This window comes from Aristolochia californica, unplaced genomic scaffold (assembly GCF_029961685.1).
Source record: "Aristolochia californica isolate CCGP_79_NKW_82.1479 unplaced genomic scaffold, dmAriCali1.0.hap1 SCAF_9, whole genome shotgun sequence".
Lineage (NCBI taxonomy): Eukaryota > Viridiplantae > Streptophyta > Magnoliopsida > Piperales > Aristolochiaceae > Aristolochia > Aristolochia californica.
In genome coordinates, this window is record NW_027182290.1 from 31,844,142 (window position 1) to 31,864,506 (window position 20,365).

At 37.6% G+C, this 20,365-nt stretch overlaps 2 protein-coding genes across 4 annotated transcripts in view; one reads left to right on the plus strand and one right to left on the minus strand.

Annotated features, from left to right (window-relative positions):
• Nucleotides 1-4,814: 4,814 nt before the first annotated feature.
• LOC137941950 (pyruvate dehydrogenase E1 component subunit beta-like) lies at nt 4,815-8,506 on the plus strand. Of its 3 annotated transcripts, none has more exons than XM_068787578.1 (4): nt 4,815-4,854; nt 5,764-5,870; nt 6,245-6,288; nt 7,344-8,506. In XM_068787578.1, the coding sequence occupies exons 1-4, from the start codon at nt 4,824-4,826 to the stop codon at nt 8,317-8,319; spliced, it is 1,158 nt and encodes a 385-aa protein (XP_068643679.1). In that variant the 5' UTR covers nt 4,815-4,823; the 3' UTR covers nt 8,320-8,506. The 3 variants fall into 3 exon arrangements, with proteins under 3 accessions (XP_068643679.1, XP_068643678.1, XP_068643677.1); XM_068787577.1 differs by lacking the exon at nt 4,815-4,854 and adding an exon at nt 5,191-5,638 and having other exon boundaries at nt 5,764-5,864; XM_068787576.1 differs by lacking the exon at nt 4,815-4,854 and adding an exon at nt 5,192-5,638.
• A 1,244-nt stretch (nt 8,507-9,750) lies between these two features.
• LOC137940789 (uncharacterized) overlaps nt 9,751-20,365 on the minus strand; it is a 38,682-nt gene continuing 28,067 nt past the window's right edge. Inside the window, exons 15-19 of the mRNA XM_068785915.1 lie at nt 19,814-19,901; nt 19,663-19,725; nt 13,506-13,571; nt 12,700-12,856; nt 9,751-9,860 (exon numbers count right to left, since the gene is read on the minus strand). Of these exons, the coding sequence (XP_068642016.1) occupies nt 9,751-9,860; nt 12,700-12,856; nt 13,506-13,571; nt 19,663-19,725; nt 19,814-19,901 (484 nt within the window). The remainder of the gene's footprint in view (nt 9,861-12,699; nt 12,857-13,505; nt 13,572-19,662; nt 19,726-19,813; nt 19,902-20,365) is intronic.

The window sequence follows — 20,365 nt, forward strand, 5'->3', positions numbered from 1 at the left end:
ATCACTGATATGCACATACGCCATACAACCGAAAACTTCAAGGTGTAAGAGTCTTACTTCTTTTCCGCTCCATACCTCTTCTGGTATTCTGTATTCCAGTAGAACTGATGGACCTCGGTTGATCAAATAAGCTATTGTGTTGACTGCTTCTGCCCAGAAGTGCTTTGGTAGGCCTGACTGCATACACATACTTCTGGCTCTCTCAGTCAAAGTTCTGTTCATACGCTCAGCTACACCATTGTGTTGAGGCGTACCTGGCACGGTTCTCTCCATGCGGATCCCATTATCATAACAGAACTTCTTGAATCTGGTGTCTTCATATTCACCATCATTATCAGTTCTCGGCTTTTTTGATCTTAAGTCCTGTTTCATTTTCAACCATGGCTTTCCATCTTCTGAAGGTATCAAATACTTCAGACTTGTGACTTAGGAAGTAAACCCATACCTTCCATGAATGATAATCGATGAATGTCACAAAGTAGTGTTTTCCACCAATAGATGAAACAATTGTTGGCCCCCAGACATCAGAATGGACGAGCTCTAGCCTTTCCTTCTTCAGAGCTCTGCCATGTGTCTGAAAGCTAACTCTCTTATGTTTTCCAAGTATGCAATCCTCGCACATATCAATTTCTACTGACTGTAGCTCTGATAATTTCCCCAGGGAATGCATAATCTCCATTCTTTTCTCACTCATGTGGCCCAGTCTCTGGTGCCACAAGTTGGAACCTTGGTTGCTTGTTACAGCAGCAATGGTACAACATGCTTGTGCTGTCATGTAAAGAGTACCACTCTTCTTTCCTCGTGCAACCACCAATGCACCCTTCGCAATCTTCCAATCATCACCATGGAAGGTTGTGGTGTAGCCTTCACTGGCTAGCTGCCCTACTGAGATTAAGTTCTTTCTCAGGTTAGGAATATGCCTGACATTTTTCAGCTCCCATACAGACCCATTCAACTGGATCTTCACTACACCTTTGCCTACTATATCACACGGTTGATCATCACCGAGATACACCTTACCAAGGTTCTTGAACTCATATTTCTCAAAGAGTTCTTCCTGCGAGGTAGCATGGAACGATGCTCCAGAGTCTAATACCCAAAACTCCTCCTTACTCTCCAGAGAGTATATCAATGCAGCATCATTCCCTGAGGAGGAAGCAACATTTGCTTCTACCTTTGCCTCCTGATCCTTCGGTGCACTATTACATTGACTTTTGTAGTGCCCGTTTTTCCCGCAGTTCCAACACTTGACATTTGAGTTCTGAGATCTATTTGGGTTCCTGGATTGAGACCTTCTATTCTGAGGTCTGTTTGGGTTTCTTGATTGAGACCTTCTATTTTGAGAAGTACCTCGATGAGTTGACCTTCCTTGTCTATTTTCTCTAGTTCTTCCTCTTGCCTCTGTAGATAATGCTGAAGAAATCGTCCCTTCACCCGACGATTTTCTTTTGATCTCTTCATTGAGAACTAGATCACGTACATCATTGAATTTTAACTTGTTGCTTCCTGATGAGCTGCTCACTGCTGTAACAGTGGCATTCCAGCTCTCTGGCAAGGAAGACAAAAGTATCAATGCTTGTACTTCATCGTTGAATTCAATTTCAACTGAACTCAATTAGGATGTAATGATATTGAGTTCGTTTATATGTTGATCTACTGATGCTCCTTCTGTCATCCGCAAATTGAACAGTCGCCTCATCAAATGCACCTTAGGGGGGGTTAGTCAACAAAATAAAAATTTGATCTTCATCTTCATCTTCATCTTCATCTTCATCTTATGTATCTACATGATCTTCATCTTCGAAATGGGTGTTAGTCAAGACAACTTCATCTTCGAAATCTTTGAAATAGGGTGTTAGTCAAGATAACTTCATCTTCTTCTTCATCTTATAGAAATTTAAAATTATTGATTTTAATAATTATAAAAATGAACTAATTAAACCAAAGTGTCTGAGTTAACAATATTTTAATTACCATTATTAAATCACTAATACAATAGAGTGAATAAAAAAAAATTCTGATTAATGAATAAAAAATATTATATTAATAACATAAGATAGATTCGTATTGTATTAATTAATAATATATTTTGACATAATTAATGATGATATATTAATCAAATGCATACTTTAATTATATTTTATTTACCAGGGAGGATTGAATTTTGTGTATTCTTCAGTCAACTAGCCTAACCAAATATGATGAATTAATCTGAACTAAACACTAATTATATCCTAACTTATCAAGCTATAATTTAATTAACTACTTGCACAACAGGAAACGTCAACTCTGGATTTTATCGTGATTCGTGCCTCTCTCGAGCGCCACGTAACCACGAATCCGGATTCTCAATCCTTGCGTCTAGCCCCTCTCGGGCGCCTAGAGTTATTGACAAAGATCGGATTACAATAGAATGCAGAGAATCAATTTCCTATTGTGATGATGCTAAAATTATCAACTTTGGATTTTATCGTGATTCGTGCCTCTCTCGAGCGCCATGTAACCACGAATCCGGATTCTCGATCCTTGCGTCTAGCCCCTCTCGGTCGCCTAGAGTTAAAGACAGAAATCGGATTAAAATACCAAAATCCAACCTCAATTATAATCTTACCCTAATTAGCTAATTTAATCAAATATCAAGAAAACAAATCTTAAATAAACCTTAATTATCAAATCAGATTCAATTAACATTCAAAACCTAAGTTCAAACTATATGAAAAATTAAATTCAATAATGACGAATTACTCCCCTTCTTCCTCCTCTCGCTCGGGCAGCAACTCGTTCTCACGGGTGCTGCAATTTCTGGAAATTGGTGGCGTCAGGTAGCAATAGTGAGTGGCCGGAGGTAGAGACGATGCCGGCGACGACGGTTAGAAGCCGACGGACGTAGGTAACGTCCGGCGAAGAGCGAAACAGAGCTGACGTTCTCCAACCGGCTCTCTCGAGTCTCGGTTGGAGTCGGAATAGCTCCGGGACTGGTCGGAAATACATAACCGATGCCGGAGGATGGTCGGAAAGCGGAAGTTGCACCGGAGAAGCCCTCTCGGATCTCTTCTCGGCCTGGCGAGCGACTACTGTCGAACTCACCTCGACGGAGACTCTCTCGAGCTCTCCTCGGGTTTGTTCTCGGTTGCTGGACGGCGGTGGACGATGGTGGCGCGGCGAAAGCTATTGGCCCGGCGAAAGGCGGTGGGGAAGGGAGTGCGGGAGAGAGGAAGAAAAAAGAAAAAATGACGCGCGATGGGGGGGGGTGCGAGGAGAGAGAGCAAGGCCGAGGGCATTGCCCGTCCTTCAATTCGAAGAAGATCAAAAAGGGTCTTCTTCCACATGATTGAAATTAAACCGTGGAGATGAAGGGCCCCTTCATCCCCTGCATCGAGATGATGCTTCATCTGCGCTCCACTAACGACTTCAAGTGGAGAAGGGCGTTATGTGGTTGAAGATCATCTTGTCCTTCAAGTTGACTAACCCCCCCTTATTTGAGGCTGACGACTTCTCGTACATATTTGCGAGAGCCTTCATGAGACCCGTTGTGGTCTTCTATTTTGCTATGTTAAATGCAACATTGCGGGATAATGACAGTCGGATGAATCCAAGGGCTTTCCTATCAAGGAGGTTCCACTTTTCATCCTTCATACTGTCTGGCTTGACTCCATCAAGCGGTAGGTATAAATTTTTCTGATACAGATAATCCTCTATCTGCATTTTCCAGAAACTAAAATCCAACCCATTGAACTTTTCAATTTTTAACTTCCCTTCATCTGCAGCCATTGCTCCCACTCAAATTTAACTTTCTGTATAACCTAGTTCTGATACCAATTTGATAGGATTATACAAATCAAATTATATCTAGAGAGCAAAATTAAATACACAAATTTAACGTGGTTCACCCAAATCGGGCTACGTCCACAGCTGCTGATGATGATTCTTTATAGGGAATATCGTTCAATGTTTACAATTTCTTATCCATACAATCCGTACATTAATCTACCATTGCAGATAAATAAATACAAATCTGTAAAAGAAGGAACAATGTAACCTGTATGAAGACCTGAGACTCGTCGACGCCCAAATAGCACCGGTCAGAAACAACACGAAACAAACAGCACAAGGTCAGTAATAAAACAAACCAGTCAATGCCCCTGCGGAGGCGTTCCTTCTTCCTCTCCTTCGCTCTCTCCCTCTACACTGAGGATACAACGCCTTTCTTCTTTCTCTGGTCTCTCTCACTCTACACTGAGGATAGAGACGCCCAACGAGAAGAATCACGCAACACCGGAGCAGCACAACGACGATAAGCAGAGAGATCTATTTTTGCAGCAACGTCTCGGTAAGAAAGGAAGTGATTTCTCACTGTATCGGTCATACAAACTCGAAGCACGAAGCTTTCTCACTCTCTCTGAAAGACAAGCCTTCAAAGAGATTCATCGGAAAAAAAATCCGAACGTTTCTATTTATCAGGTTTTTTTTTTTCTCTTGCACCTCGAAAAATCACACGCAGCGGTTCAAAATCATGAGGGAGGGAAAATAAAAACTAATGTGAGAATTTAATGAGGTTGAGTGTTCCACACTCCAACCTCATAAAAAAAAAAAATTTCCTATATGTCCCTTGACTTTTCAAACATGGGGATTCCCTAACAGAAACATGACATCGTCGTGGAGAACTCAATATCGGGGCCTAAACCCCGAGATGTGGATTAGCATAGACGGGTTAGCGTTGCCAGTGCAGGTGTTCTGGGATGTACATGACTGGTTATTCTGCAGCCCCGGCACCGGCCACGCTTTATTCATATTCAAGTCCAGAGTATCGGAATTCTTGTCAGATGAAGCAGAAGAAGAAAGTGAGAGCAGCAGGTATTACTCTGTACTTAACTGCGGACAAGGGCAACAATTTTGCTTGTTTTTGTACGCTTGGAAGGTGGAATGAAGCTTTTTTTCTTCTTCTTATAATTAAATGCTGTTAAGAGAGTCTAACCAGGAATTTATTGGATTATTAACAAAAAAAATTCTTTTGATTCATCTTGATTCATCTTGATTCCTCTTACCTTTAAGAAATATTAAAAAATAAAAAAATAAGCTTCTGCTTCAATAGGAAACTATAACAAAATAAACAAAAAAACACTAATTTATTTTTAATATAAATGCAAAAACTATCTAATTTTCCTGGTGAGGGTTGGGTTATTCTTGGTGGACGGCCAGTGACACAACTGCTGAATGCGAACGTGGTGAGTCGGACAGACGGTAGCTGGCCAGAAGAATCTAAAAATCAATGGGGAAAAAGCTCTGTATGGGGCGATGGAAACGAAGTCCTGTTGCAGATCCAATCATAAAATAGATCACTCCTCAAACACGGGGACAGAGTAACAGTAACGGGTCGACAAAAACGTTGCTCCGCTCCCTCTGTCTCTCCGCCTCGCGCCTTTCTGTCAAGCCTCCCCTTATTTACTTCTTTATAAATCCATCCAAATCTTTGTTGCTCCTCAGCAGTTATTGTTCTTCTTTGCCCCGTCTTCTACTTCTGTGTCTGGGACTATGGCGACGTTTCTGCAGGGATTTCCGGGTCAGACTGCTCTCTCTTCCTTGGAAACTCTCAATTCTAGGAGATTGCAGCTTGGTGGTTTTTTTAAGCGCAGTTTAGGTCTGGCATTTCCTTTTTCTTTTTCTTTTTTGTTCTTTATTTTTACTTAGATGTATGATATGCTTTCAAATGTTGATCATTTTTTAAATTGTTTTGCATCTTACCCGTTCCTTTTTCATTTTCAGTGATTAGCGCCGGAGTTCTTGTTGTCAGATCCGACGGATCGTTTTCTGCCTGCGTCAACAAGACCTCGCGTAGTGGTGCTGGAAAGTTGATTGCTCATGCAGTTGCAGTTTAACCTCCGAACTTTCTTCTTGGTTTCTTATCTTGTTTTCTTTTTGTTGTTTTGAAATAATATTACGTTTCAGAAATGCTCTGGACTTTTTTTAGATGCACTTGCATTTCCCTTTTGCGTATTATAGAGATCCAATAAGGACATTCTTTCTCCTTTTTTTTTAATATGAATTTGTGTACGCCTACATCTTTACGGTTCTTTTGATTTTAAGCGAGAATTGCATCGATTATCTAATTCAGGTGTAGGAAATTTTATCTGCCTTTCTTTTTTCTTTATTATCTAATTTTCTTCGGAATCTACACAAGAATGTATATATCTTTTCTATTTAAAAAATAAAAATGCTGACTCCAGAATTCTTCTTCTGCTTTTAGGCAAAGGCTGATGCGTCTGCAACGGCTGCTTCCTCCAAACCTGGGTATGTCCGAACTTTCTTGATTACATGAATTAAGAATTTGAGATAGATAACTTCTTTTTTACTGCTGTCCTCTGATTTTCATTTACATATCTTTGTTTTCGGACGTAATTTTATTTTGTTATTGATTTTTCCGGGAACTGGGAAGAAAGGAGCCTAATGTTAAAAAAAAAAAAAAAAAAAAAAAAAAAAAAAACACTTCCACAACATACACACACCCACTACTTACTGCTTGATGGCCTCTTTATATGGTGAGGGAGTGAAATAGTTCTTCCGTAATTGTCTGTTCTCTCAAACTGTTCTCTGGCCCCTCTTTGTGTAAAGAGAGGAGAATAGAAAGAAGGCACTAATATTATGTTGTTTAATGTGAATTATGTGTCAAGTAGAGACTCCATGGCTTTTCCATAACACATGGAGGCATGTGGGTTCTGTAGGACTCTTTTAGAGTATACATCCAGTTTTGCTACCCATTTTATGTCCTTCAGTGGTGATATCTCTCCAATATTTCATGCATCTCTCTTCTAAGCCCTCAACATTCTTAAGAACTTGGTGTCTGTTAGATTCTAGCTGTGAGCTGCTGAAGGCAACCAATGAGATGAAGAATGACTTCCATGTTAGGATAGACTCAATTTATTTGCCCATATGGGCGAAACTTGATGTACTTTCTCTTTAGTCCAACACAAATGGAGCATGATGCCTCCTTCATTTTATTTTCTTTTCTTTTTTAAATCCGGTGTGATAATTGAAGTGGTGATTATTCCAGAACAATGGGGTGGTCTAGCTGACTATTTCAGCTACTGTCATTTTTTCAAGAGTGCATAACTCTTAACAAGAGAGTATCCTTCATGATTTCAGTTGATGTTTTTCCTGAACCATACTTCTGCAAGACAGTTTGACATTCTTTATTGTACCTTGTTCATCATATCTGGGGCCATTGGGATTTGACAACTGACATGCTGTATACTTAATTATAAAGCTTCATTAAAAAAAAAAAATTTGTTGCAGCATTCGTCCAGCCAACTGAAATGTGCCTTCTGTGTTTCCTTTTGTACCCTCAGCCATGAGCTCCTCTTATTTGAGGCACTTCGAGAAGGCCTGGAAGAAGAGATGGACCGGGATCCTCGAGTATGTGTTATGGGTGAAGATGTCGGCCACTATGGTGGATCCTACAAAGTGACAAAGGACCTTGCCAATAAATACGGTGATCTGAGAGTCCTTGATACTCCCATTGCAGAAAACTCCTTCACAGGGATGGCTATTGGGTCAGCCATGACTGGCCTAAGGCCAATTGTGGAAGGCATGAACATGGGTTTCCTGCTCCTGGCGTTCAACCAGATCTCTAACAACTGTGGTATGCTCCACTACACTTCAGGAGGCCAGTTCACCATTCCGGTTGTCATCCGTGGACCAGGAGGTGTGGGCCGACAGCTGGGGGCTGAGCACTCGCAGCGTCTGGAATCTTACTTCCAGTCAGTTCCAGGCCTCCAAATGGTTGCTTGTTCAACTCCTTATAATGCAAAGGGCCTTATGAAAGCTGCAATCAGGAGCGAAAATCCAGTCATTCTCTTTGAGCATGTGCTGCTATATAATCTCAAGGAGAGGATTCCTGATGAGGAGTATGTGCTCTCCCTTGAAGAAGCTGAGATGGTGCGTCCCGGGGAGCATTGCACCATCTTGACCTACTCCCGCATGAGGTACCACGTGATGCAGGCAGCTAAGACACTGGTTAACAAAGGGTATGACCCTGAGATCATAGACATAAGGTCACTGAAACCTTTTGACCTCTACACCATCGGAAACTCGGTGAAGAAGACCCATCGGGTGCTTATTGTGGAGGAGTGCATGAGGACCGGTGGGATTGGTGCAAGTCTCAGGGCAGCCATAATGGAGAACTTCTGGGACTACTTGGATGCTCCCGTCATGTGTTTGTCATCACAGGATGTGCCAACTCCCTACGCAGGGACCTTGGAAGATTGGACTGTGGTTCAGCCACCGCAGATCGTGACTGCAGTGGAGCAACTCTGCAGTGTGTAGCATGACGAGTTTTTGAGATGCTACTGGAGTTCTCTCTCGAGTACAGAGTTCAAGCATTTTTTCTAGGTTCGTCTTGTCTTAATTTTTTTTCTTGGCTATCTCATTGTTTGATTTTTACGGAATGGACAAAAGAGATTCAGTTTACTGTGTGGAGACGACAAAATGATTCCGAGCTCCTACATCTTAAGCGTGAATTACTTGGAAAATTTGAGATAGGAGAACCTTGTTCTGCCATTTCAATTTCTATCGCCAAAATAATTGATTTCAGCTGGTAGACAACCTTCAGACAAGTTGGTAACTCCCATTAAGAAATAAGAATAGAGGTTTCTGATTAAGGTTCAGAGCACTGCCAGATTACATAATATCCATTTTAGAAACATATCACGAGTCAAGAATCGAGTGAAAAATATAATCAGGTTTCTTATTTAATGCAAAGCCGTATGTAAATAAATCTGTGGTTTGTATATAACATTTTTATATTTAAAACTAAAAGTCATATTTTGCAGTATACTAGAAATTAACCAGAGACAAATTTAGAGAAATTCAAATTTCTTCTCCGGAACTCTCGAAAGTGAAAAATGTAGGAGAAGTCGCAAATTATTTGCAGTCCAAAACTACTGCTTTACAAGTGATTATAGAACCTGATTCTTTATTTGTTTTGCTCTTTGGGTCGGAATTTGGTCGAGTCTTGGACATTGAATCTTGTTTTCGTTAAGAGAAGAAGGAGACTGGATTCGGATGAATTTTTGCATTTTGGTCGATTAAACTGCTACAAAGTTGTTGTTTTTTTTCTTGGTCTTGTATCTTTGTGCAACTTGATGGGAATCTGATACACGGCAAGGGTATGGAGCGTTTTCTTTTGAATGGAAAAGAAGTATGACCACAACAGCCATTACTGATTGGGTCTTTGGTGATTGACAAGGCAGAAATTTGAAAATTTAACCAGTACAGTGTTAAATGACCACCATCTTCCCTTATCGGGACATCAACGACACTGATCCTGCTTACAAGAATTCTACCCAGGCACTGGCCATGGCTTATTCATGTTTAAGCTCGGAGGACCGGAGCTTTGGTCAGATAAGCAGTAAGGGTTGAAGCAAGAAGCATGACAGAATTCAGAGTTCTGTTTGCTTGGAGGGTTGAATGATATTTTTTAAAAATTTGTTGTAATTCGTTATCGTATGATTTGAACATGGAAAAATTCAAAGTATTACGAAAGGGAATGTTCATCAGTCAATATATAATTAAAGTTTGATTTATCCATAATGTCTCAGAGCAATAGCTGATTAAATCTACAACTGTGAGCTTTTAGGGAAAAATGAGACTAAATATTTATTCACCTCATGCATTCTACGCATCTTCTTGTCATGTTCTTAACAGTTTAGGAAATCTGACTGATTTTATTCTTAAAACTGATAAACACTCTACAGATTAATGTAAATTAAGCAAGACTTGTCTATGATTTGCAACTGCCAGAGAGCCGTTTAACCCTGCGAAACCATGTGATGTCTCAATATACTGAAGTAGATGAACAGGTAATGCTGCAGTAGAAATCACAGAGGTTAAAAAGTAATTTGATTGAGGGATAGGAAGGGGGTGGTGGGAGAGAAATTATTTTATATGAATTCCTGTAATGGCAATTTCTCGATGGAAGAATTGTATGATGTTGATTAAATGTGTTAGGGGAGAGAGAGAGAGAGAATCTGAGAGGGAAAAGAATGATAATATTGTTTTTATATTTTATTTTTAAGAGTTATTGAGTGAAACAGTAGTAGGAAATTGCTTAGTGGAGAGAGAGAGAGAGAGATGTGAGGGATGAATCAAAATTGTTAGGAGAGGGACAAGGGAGAGAATGCAAGAATTATATTTTTACTTTATAAGAATGTAGACAACAATTCCTTGGTTGAATAGTAGAAACAAGTTAAGTGAACAAGAAGAGAGAAGAAGATTGAGAACAAGGGAAATCTATTATATTTTCTTAATTTTAAAAGATTGCAAAGATTCTTTGTAGAGAGTTAATGGGGGAGAGACTGCACTACTTATATTTTTAATTTATAAGTCTATAGGAAATTTCAACAATTCTTTAGAGAGAGACTACTTAGTAAGAGAGAATGTAATACAAACTTTTAGTTCACAAGGATGTTTAGGACTTCGGCCTTGTTCCACTTCCTCCTGGCAAGAAACCCGTGGGTTGTAATGGGTTTTTATTATTAAGCACAATCCAGATGGTTTTGTAGCTCGCCTCAAAGCCCGTCTAGTAGCAAAAGGGTAAGTGCTATGGAATAGATTATGAGAAAACTTTTTCCCCAGTGGCTAAGTTAAATTCGGTAACAATCTTATTATCACTCATTGTTAATTCCTCTTTGTCGGTTTATCAATTGGATGTAAAGAATGCACTCTTGAATAGTGATATTAAGGAAAAAATCTATATGCATCAACCACCTAGCTTTGTGGTTGAAGAGGAGTCAATATGCAGATTTAAGAAATCTTTATATGGCTTAAAACAATCTCCTTGAGTTTGGTTTGACAAATTTAGCCAAACAATATTGTAGTTTGGATTCATCTACTGCTTAGTAGATCATTTTGTCTTTCCAAGAATACCTTAAAAGGAAGTGTATTATTGGCGGTTTATGTGGATGATATTGTCTTAACTAGTAGTGATACAGACAGTATAAAAGAAGTCAAAGAGAAGAAATGCAAAAATGAAAGATCTTGGACTTTTGAAATATTTCTTGGGTATTGAGGTCTTCAAGTCAAAGCATAGGTCGTTTTATCTCAAAGAAAGTATGTTCTTGATCTACTCGAAGACATAAGGATAATGGGATATCGACCAACAGATACTCCTATGGATGCTAACATAAAGCTATGTGCAAGCTCTGGTGAAGATGTTGATATAGGTAAATATTATAGATTTGTGGGAAAACTTATTTACCTCACATTGACCAGACCGGATATATCATATGCAATAAGTGTGGTTAGTATATGCATAAACCACAACTTGCCCATTGGCAAGCTCTGGAAAGGATCCTGAGGTATTTAAAAGGAGCTTCGGGGAAGGGACTTCTTTATAAAAATCATGGTCACTTCAACATTCAAGGTTTTGTGGATGCATATTGGGTTGGATCACTTGATGACAAGAAGTCCACTTCTGAGTATGGTACTTTAGTTGGAGGTAACCTGGTTACATGGAGAAGTAAAAAGCAGAATATTGTTGTGAGATCCAGTGTAGAAGCAAAATACATAGTTATGGCCCATACAGTCAATGAACTTCTCTGGATTAGATCTCTTCATACTAAATTAGAATTCTAAAAAAAAACTATGAAATTATATTGTAATAACCAGGCAGCCATTCATATTGCTTCAAATCCGGTCTTCCACGAGAGAACAAAACATATTGAGGTAGATTGCCACTTTATACGGGAGAAATTTCAAACTGGTATTTTACCTCTCAAACATGTTTCATCTCAAAGACAGATGGACATAGTTACAAAACCAATCACATCCAATATCCAGACCACTATAAGCGGCAAGTTGGATATCTACGATGTTTTCTCTCCCCCAGCTTGCAGGGGATTGTTGGAAGATAAACTCGAAGTATAATGGCATGATGTAAATTATCTTTGATTTTTGTGCCTTTTCCTCCCCTCTTAGGGTAAAAGATAATGATATAATTATTGGGTTTCTCATTACAATAAATACATTGAGGGGGAGGATTAGGTACGTCACCTAACCTAATCCTCCTTCCCTCCTCTCTCAAACTCTCTCAACTTCGAACTCTCTCTTCTCCTCTCTCTCTCTCTCTCTCTCTCCTTCCTCTTGTTCCACTTCTCCCTCTTTTACTTCACCTTCAGTTTCCTCTCTCTTGTGCTGATTATCTATGACATTATCATGGGATCCAAAATCCAACATATACAAAAAGAAGGAAATGACAATTATAGAATAATGAAATTTTCCATTATTCATAGGACATAAAATGGTCTCGGAACAAATGGCTATGTTATGCCATTTTCTAAAAGATAAGGAACTTACCTTTCGGTTAATGATTCAAATTGGATTTTATGGATAAATGTGAATTATTATCCTAAGCTCAAACAAAGCCAAATTTTCTACATTTGGATAAATAAATTAATAGTATTTTTTTTGTCAAAAGTTCCAGTTACATGGATTATGTGACCTTTCGGTAATTCTTCTATACAAACCAGTGCCTCTCTCAAGGAGACGTTTAACCAAAGGTATATATCTGTAATATGCTACAAGGTTAACCAGCATGATATTAGAGATGCAAAATATATAAAAATAATAAAAATAATTCCAGTTCAGTCACTGACTGCCTACACACGCTCACTAATCACTTAATTTATCACTTTCTGTGCCTCTTACCTGGTGACGGATCAGCCTCCAAATGCTTTATTTCTTCTTGTAATTTGTGAATTTCCTCGCTGTTACCTTCACTGAAGAGATTCATGAGATGTTTCAAGCATGATACATACTCTGCTTTTAATTCCGGTGACTTCAGAATGGCCCTTCGAATTCCAGGCTGCAAAAATAACCCTGATATCAGCTACCACATTCAAAGTAATTATCCCATGACTCTACTTTGAATTTTGTATGCTTTTACAATGGAAAGTTACAAATACAAAAGAAAAGGTCTCACCAAGAGTCAAGTGATCTCATTTGGTGTACATGAGATTTTCATTTTATTCTACAACGAATACGAAAGCATACCTCTTAAAGGTTTACAAATAAATCATGCTGTGTTTTCTTTTCTTACTTCCTTTTTCTTTCTTTTTTGGAATAGTAAATATGAGAAAAAATTCACACTTATTACTACTAAATTACCTTCGAATCTACTGAAGCAATGTAATGCAAAACTTGATCTTAAAATAGCCATCCATAAAATTGCAACAAATTATCAAGTTGGAAATCATGTAACAACATGTATGACACCATCAGAATACACCGTCGCCAAGGATTTTAAGCTTAACCAGATCTTATCATGGGAACAAAATATCTGACATGATTCTTCATTCCATAATACTATTAATAAGAAGAAATTGATTACCTACTTGCAAGAACTGTGCAGCTGCAGAAGGCCATATATGCAGATTAATCAATAGATGAACCAGTTTGACCAGCATATGTGTATTACCAGAGAGAATAGTTTTTCAAGGCCCCATGGTGCCTACCTCTTTGAAGATTGACAATAACTGAGAAAGAGCAAGTCCACCTTCTCTTGGAGTCGCAGTTGCTTCCTGGTTCACAAGAAAATGTTTTCTAGATCAATGGACAGTGAACAAGGATAAGTTAAAAGTAATAGAATGCTGAAAAGAATCTAAAAAGGTCCCATCCTAATCATTTTTTTAAGCCAGTGATGTACCTAAAGAATCAAAACCCTTGGTTTACATGTCAAAGGACATTTCCCAGCCTCGCTTTGTAACCAAAGGTTAATAAAACTTCGTCTTTAATATCTAAAAATTGAATTCTTTACACGCAAGTCATGACAGATTTCCTACCAAGATGACATGTTGTGAAGTTATTCATGGTAACTGCCTGAGGAAACAGTTTGTGAAACAGTTCACTTCCTCTCAAGCAAGGCTTTCCGACTCGGTCTTGGGACCTGACTCGGAAACATGAAAATCTGAGTCGGATCATCCGAGTCGAATCGGAACTCGTCGGTCTGGTGACCAGACACGGGGCGAATCAGAAGAGATTTGACTAGAACAGAAGAGTCAAGTCCCTCCCTACGACTCAACTCACCCAATTCAAAATCCGATCCAACTCACCTGAGTTGCAAGTCAATTCTGCAAGTCTGAAAACTATGCTCTCCAGTCACAATGATCTATAACTGCTTAATATCGGCTTTAAAACATTCTGCTTTCTGGTTCGCTAGCTAGGGAAAAGGCCAATGCCCTATTCTTGGAGCACATTTCTGATTGACTAGCTTTTCATCCTTCTTTTTTGTACAGTAGAAGCCTCCACCATCCCACCATGCTTTTATTTGTTCAAGCAACGACCTCCAAAAGTGGAAGGGTGGGAAGAGAGGAGTACGGCGGTACTAGCCCCCTCTCCCCTCGTATCTAACTTAGGTGGGGGAGAACCCTCCACTCTTTTTTTTTTTTTAAAAAAAAAAAAATTATCTATATGTATATTAATTACATATATTACATTATATGAAGAAATATCTCACCAAAATTTTGAAAATGTATGATATATTATACATTATAAAGTATATTTTTATTTTATATAAAGTATATGTTAGCTTATACTAAAAAATTTTATATATTTATCGTAAATATCATAGTAAAAAACTGTATCCTCTTATATTACAGAATTTATAGTCTATGATGAAATTCATAAATTATATGATGTTTCATATAAAATTGATAGCTTGAGTGATATTATAAAATTATATTATGTTACGATATATTAATTGTATTATTTATATATTTGCATTAATTTTATGCTACTTTTATAATTTGTAAATAAAATTAATGATTAACTCTTAAAGAGCATTTGTATCGAAATTTTGACTTACATGTAGTATTAAAACCTTCAAAATTCGAGTCAATTCAGTCAAGACAATTTTTCTAGACCGAATCAAGCAACCTATCATGAACCCAAAAAATGACATGGTTGACCAAATCAGTGATATACAAAACAATATTTTTCTATCATTTCCCTAGAAATCATAGTAATAATTACTGGGGAACGTTATAGATTTTCCAGGCAATTTCCTTGAAGGGCACAAATAAGATCTCAAGTTAAAGATTTCTTATAAACCAACAATCAGGAAACACTTTTTTGGCTTTTCTTTGGATACAAACTTCCAGCTAAGACACTAACAGCATTAGTATTTTAGATTGTTCTTTCTTTCTAACCTGTGCCTTTTAATCCCAAAGTAGTCTAATGTATCTTTTTTCCTTTTAATAGAATCTCCTTTTCATTGTCATCAAGGATTTCAAAAGATAAAAATAAATAAAAAATAAGATGTCTACTTGGAATTTTTCTTTATTTAAATAACTCTTTACTCCTTAATTCCTTGTTGTGTGTGATCCTAACCTCTTTGAGCTACATCTATGGCTTCTTTTTTATTTTTTTATTTTTGATAAAGGTCATGTATATTCCACGCCCAAAGGCAAAAAGAACTATTGAATTTTTGGAAAAGAGAAAAATTTCACTGACTTGATGAATTTGAGTACAATGAGCCTCTATTTATAATAAAGGAAACAAATAAAATCCAATTATAATTAAACTACCCTTGTCCCAGTTACAACCAAAGTTAAACACTATAAGATAAGTCCTAAAATAATTGAATAACTGAAGATAAATTAAAGACTAACATAACTAAAACACCTTTGACTAAGACTCTTTTGTGAAACTTCCTCCTAGGAGACTCCTATAAGATTCCACCATAATAATTATGGCTCTGTGAGACTTCTTGTTGTGAGTATTACGAAAGACTCTTCCATATCTGCTCTTTAACATTCCTTCTCAAGCTGGAGTTCACAACTTCAGCTTGCTAGGAAAAAAAAATTGGTCTTCAATCTTCATTGGCTAAAATTTTTTCATAGATGTTAAATCTTCATCATTTGTTCTCCCCCTATCCTGAATATTTTTGTCACATAAAAATTACCATAACATGTAGAACAAAATACCTTTTTCTTGTACTTTTTCTTCTACTTCTCCCTCTCAAATTGGGGATAAAAAGGACATAGAGACCCAACTTGGACAAAACATAATGTGGGAGAAGAAAATCACTCCTAGTCGTACGACAAAGCTCCATATACCAGTCAAAACGATCACAATCTAAAACACACTCCGTTCAATTTTAAAGGCGAAAATACGACCTAACTTTAGGGCTTAAGGAAGAGACTACTCACTTTTAAGTGGTAGCTCAAACACAAATCACCTCTTGGGTGAAGAATAAAAGACTTGACACATGCTAGATGTTGGGCACACTCATACTTCCAAACAAATCTAGAATATGACCTTTTTAAAAAAAAACTAGGGGACCTCCCAGCAATCTCTCATTGTTTGGGAAGGTTTCCCTTCCTGTAATCTGCTCGTTTGAGCTCTCTTAATAAAATTCAACATCATTTCAACAAAAAAAAAAAAAACTAGGGGAGAGTATAACGGTAGAACTTAATAAATTTAACCAAGTATAAATTTTTTTAGGTTGACCACAATTTTCGGAGTCAACGATATGGAAGATACACAACCAAGTACCAAAAACATAAAATTTGAAAACAACATCGAAGCAGGATATTACATACCTTGAAAGAGCACATTATGGAGTGATTAAATCTGACCAAATTGGCAAAAAAACTAGATTTCTAGAAGAAAAGGAAACCCAATTCACGTCAATGCATGGAGAGAAAATAGGAAAATGAGAGATTTTCGACAGAACTGACCTTCGATACTTCTAATATCCATCTCTCTCAAAATATAACTCTGAATCACAAACGATTTCTTTCTCAAGAAACTAGACTCAAAGAGTTTTAATTTGATACCTAATTTGACATAAAAATCTTTATTCTTGAACCTTTTATGACCTATTGATTTGCCTTGTTATGTAGCTTTACCCTTGACAACTCCAATATGAATATCTCCTTATACATAGATCAAATTCACATGAAATTTGCTCCTTCTGAAACTAGACTTCGTTAACTTTCATTCAAGTATAATGTTTCTTCGCAAAATATATTTCTTTTGGGAGAAATAATCTGATAGATTTCAGACTTTGTAACATGTCTAAACTAAGTACTCTTTCTTCTTTGGCCAGCATAACCATTGACCCTCGTGAAATTGATATCTCCCTCTAGAAAACTCAGATTGAGAATTGGATTGATAAGATAGAATAGACTTATATATCTATCTTTTGACATATAAATCTCCATATAAAGCTCATTCTTGATAGAATAAAACTACTCAAAAATTGAAGTTTTATGTTGTTGCTCGAACCTCTCTTGTTGCCTAACCTTTGTCGCTTCAAATATCGATTTCTCTTTGTAGAAAACTTCGATTACCAAATTCTTTTTGATTTGGAAATTAGACTCAAAGATCTTTCCGTCAACATATAATTAGAAATATGAAAGCTTCAGTGTGAAGGTGCGAATGCCAAAGAAACAAAGAGTACTAGGACAAGAAATGATGAAAATGGTAGAATACAAACCTAAACTGCTGGAAATGATAAACTAGAAAAAGGATCACATTATCTTTGTGGGTTGACCGAGTCAACTCACATAACCCGCTCTGATACCATGTTGAATTTCTGGAAAAGAGAAAAACTTCACTGACTTGATGTAATTTGAGTACAATGAGCCTCTATTTATAATAGACGAAACAAGTAAAATGCAATTACAATTAAACTAACCTAGTCCCAGTTACACCCAAAGTTAAACACTAAAAGATAAATCCTAGAACAATTGAATAATTGAATACAAATAGAAGACTAAACTACATGGAAGAGGAGACTTCTGTTTTTTTTCCTTTCTGGGTTATAATCTTTTTGAATTCCTGAACTTCTTCGTACTTCTTTCCTAAATCGACTTCCTGGTTATAACGCAAAAAAGTCCACTCACATCATATTCAAGGGAAGTCGGGTTTCGCATTGAAGAACAGCCACAACATGGCATATAATTTGGCCAAGTTTAGACAAGTTTCTTGTGGTTTCTTTGGTCGGGTTTAGACAAGTTTCTTTTTCCTAGTGTAAGTTGTGTTGGGGATAGCGAGTAGGGTAGTTATGTGAGGAGGTGCTTCATTTTCGCCAGTGTCATTGATGAAGTTAGTAGGAGTTGACGTATGTGGTCGGTTGGTAAGAGGCTCGCCTATATGGGGATAATAGGTGGCAAGGGGCAGTTGAGGTGTCACCTGTGGGGGTGAATAGATATAGGGGCTTCGTTGAAGTTGTGTCGGGGTGAGTGAAGAGAATGTTTGATAGTAGGATAGACAATTAAAGCAAGTTGGCACTGCTCGACTAGGGTATCAGCGTCAATTGCAGGTAATAAAGTCTGGTCGAGTGGTAGGTTCTGCTCCCCATCACAATTGCAAAATTTTGAATTTGGCAATTTATCTCCTTCAACTAAGCCACCATTTGAAATTTGAATTTGATTGTCTCCATTAAGGAGGTGAGCCAAAGACAAATGAGAAGTAAAAGTCTCTGAGTTCTTACTCACCAAATCATCGCATACTGAGTCATCACTCACTACGCCCTCTTGTCATTTTCCTTCCTTTTGCATGCAACCATTTCAATGATTTCAATGGGTCTCCATTCTCTGACTCCCAATTTTCATCAATTTTTAAATAGTTCATTCATACTTCAAAATCCTCAAATGAGTGGTTGAGGATTTCTACTGCCACCCACTTCTTCTCACACGATTGTCCATCTTTGCTCCCAATTCTTTTCCACCTCCAAACCTCTTTGTCTTTCAGGCAAAGCTGCTCACCTACAACGCCAAACCTTTCAATCTCCCTCCCAACCTCCCTCATTGTACAGGAACATTACATCTATGACTCGTTATCTCTGTGTTTTCTCTTATGTTCCCTAGGTTCTATATTCTTCAGCTTACTTCTCAAAAGGAAAGGAAAAAGTACAACTCAGCTTATTTCCCCTTGATTGTTTGTTAAGGTGACCCCAATTTTATTCTTTCTCATTTAGTAAACTTTGTCACCACACAATGAAAAGATACAGCTCAACTTAAAATGAAGTTCCTATATGTCTTTTAAAGGATGTTTAATTGAGCAAAATTCAAGAGTGAAGAATTACAAAAAGGGTAGCATATGCCGGTATGATATAATCATATTTAGCATAACTGAACACATCACAGAAATTGGGTTGAACTCAAGCTTTTGGGATCAACCCAGTCAAGTTAGCCAAGTCTGCTAGCAATGACATCTAAAAAGATGATTCACAGCACTAATTTTTTAATGCAAGTAAATTTTATTCAAGCAAAAGCTAGAAGAAAGCAACAAAGATCAGCTTAGGCAAGGGAATTTCCCATAACAACAAGAGATTGGAGGAAGACTCCTTGCTAAGGTAGGGAGTCAGATAGAGAATTAACCGATATCAGAACATGGGACCAAGCTTTCCTAGAGAATTGGGGAGCTTTCCATGAAATTATTGATGTTGCGGCACTAATTTACTATAATGATTTCCAACAGCATGCGATTAAATCCATTTAGTTATGACAATCAGGCCAATATGTGCATCCAATAAATGGATGTTTAGCATAACCAACATGGTCTAAATACAAGATGACCTATGAAGCCATGTAATGTCTCAATAGATTGAAGAAGCTTAACAAGTAATACAGCAGTAGATATCACAGATTAAGAAAACCAAACCTTTGGTTCCTGCCACTCATGTTTTGTTATCTCCACAAGGCCCAGAGCATCTATAGATTGCAACTGCACAGACAAGTTTTCAATCATCAAACATGCTTTTTAACATTAAGCCTCACCTTCAAGAAAAATAATCATAGAAATCAAGACTAACCAATATGATAAGTGCTGCATGAACCTCTCCACTTATTTGTGATTCGCTTATGTTTGATCTCAGATTGTCCAAAATTTTCCAAGCTATCCTATCAAGAGAAAGATTTAGAATGGTCAAGCAAGAAAAAAATTATTTGGTGATTGAAAAACATGTCTACCAATATATAGTTGCACATGAGCTCCATGTCCCAACCTAGTTCTCTGAATGAAAGTTGTTGAGAACGGGAAAAAATTCCGGCATTAGTTTGGATTCAAAAAGATGCTATGTTTATTCGTCGCAAAGAGACCTAGCTTCAGGTAGTCATTTTGGGATTCACCTGGACCCAACTCTAACAAAGTTTTCCCTCAAAGGCTTTGGGCTAAGAATCTGCCTAGATTGATTATCAGGTTTCCATTAATACTTCAATCAAACATGACAACAATAAGCAAAAGAAGAAAGGAATCCCATCAAAAGATTAACAAAAGATAAAATAAGACAACTGCAAGCGTGTGAGAAAATTGAAGAGCAGAGAATCATATGAGTGCATCAACAGTACCTAGAGATTTAGTGATA

Excerpts from the sequence above, each read along its gene's own strand:
- LOC137941950 (XM_068787576.1), top strand. The coding sequence starts at position 5,533 with ATGGCGACGTTTCTGCAGGGATTTCCGGGTCAGACTGCTCTCTCTTCC. Across the intron at positions 5,639-5,763 it reads TTTTTTTAAGCGCAGTTTAG|TGATTAGCGCCGGAGTTCTT; the intron begins GTCTGGCATTTC and ends TTTCATTTTCAG. Across the intron at positions 5,871-6,244 it reads TGATTGCTCATGCAGTTGCA|GCAAAGGCTGATGCGTCTGC; the intron begins GTTTAACCTCCG and ends TTCTGCTTTTAG.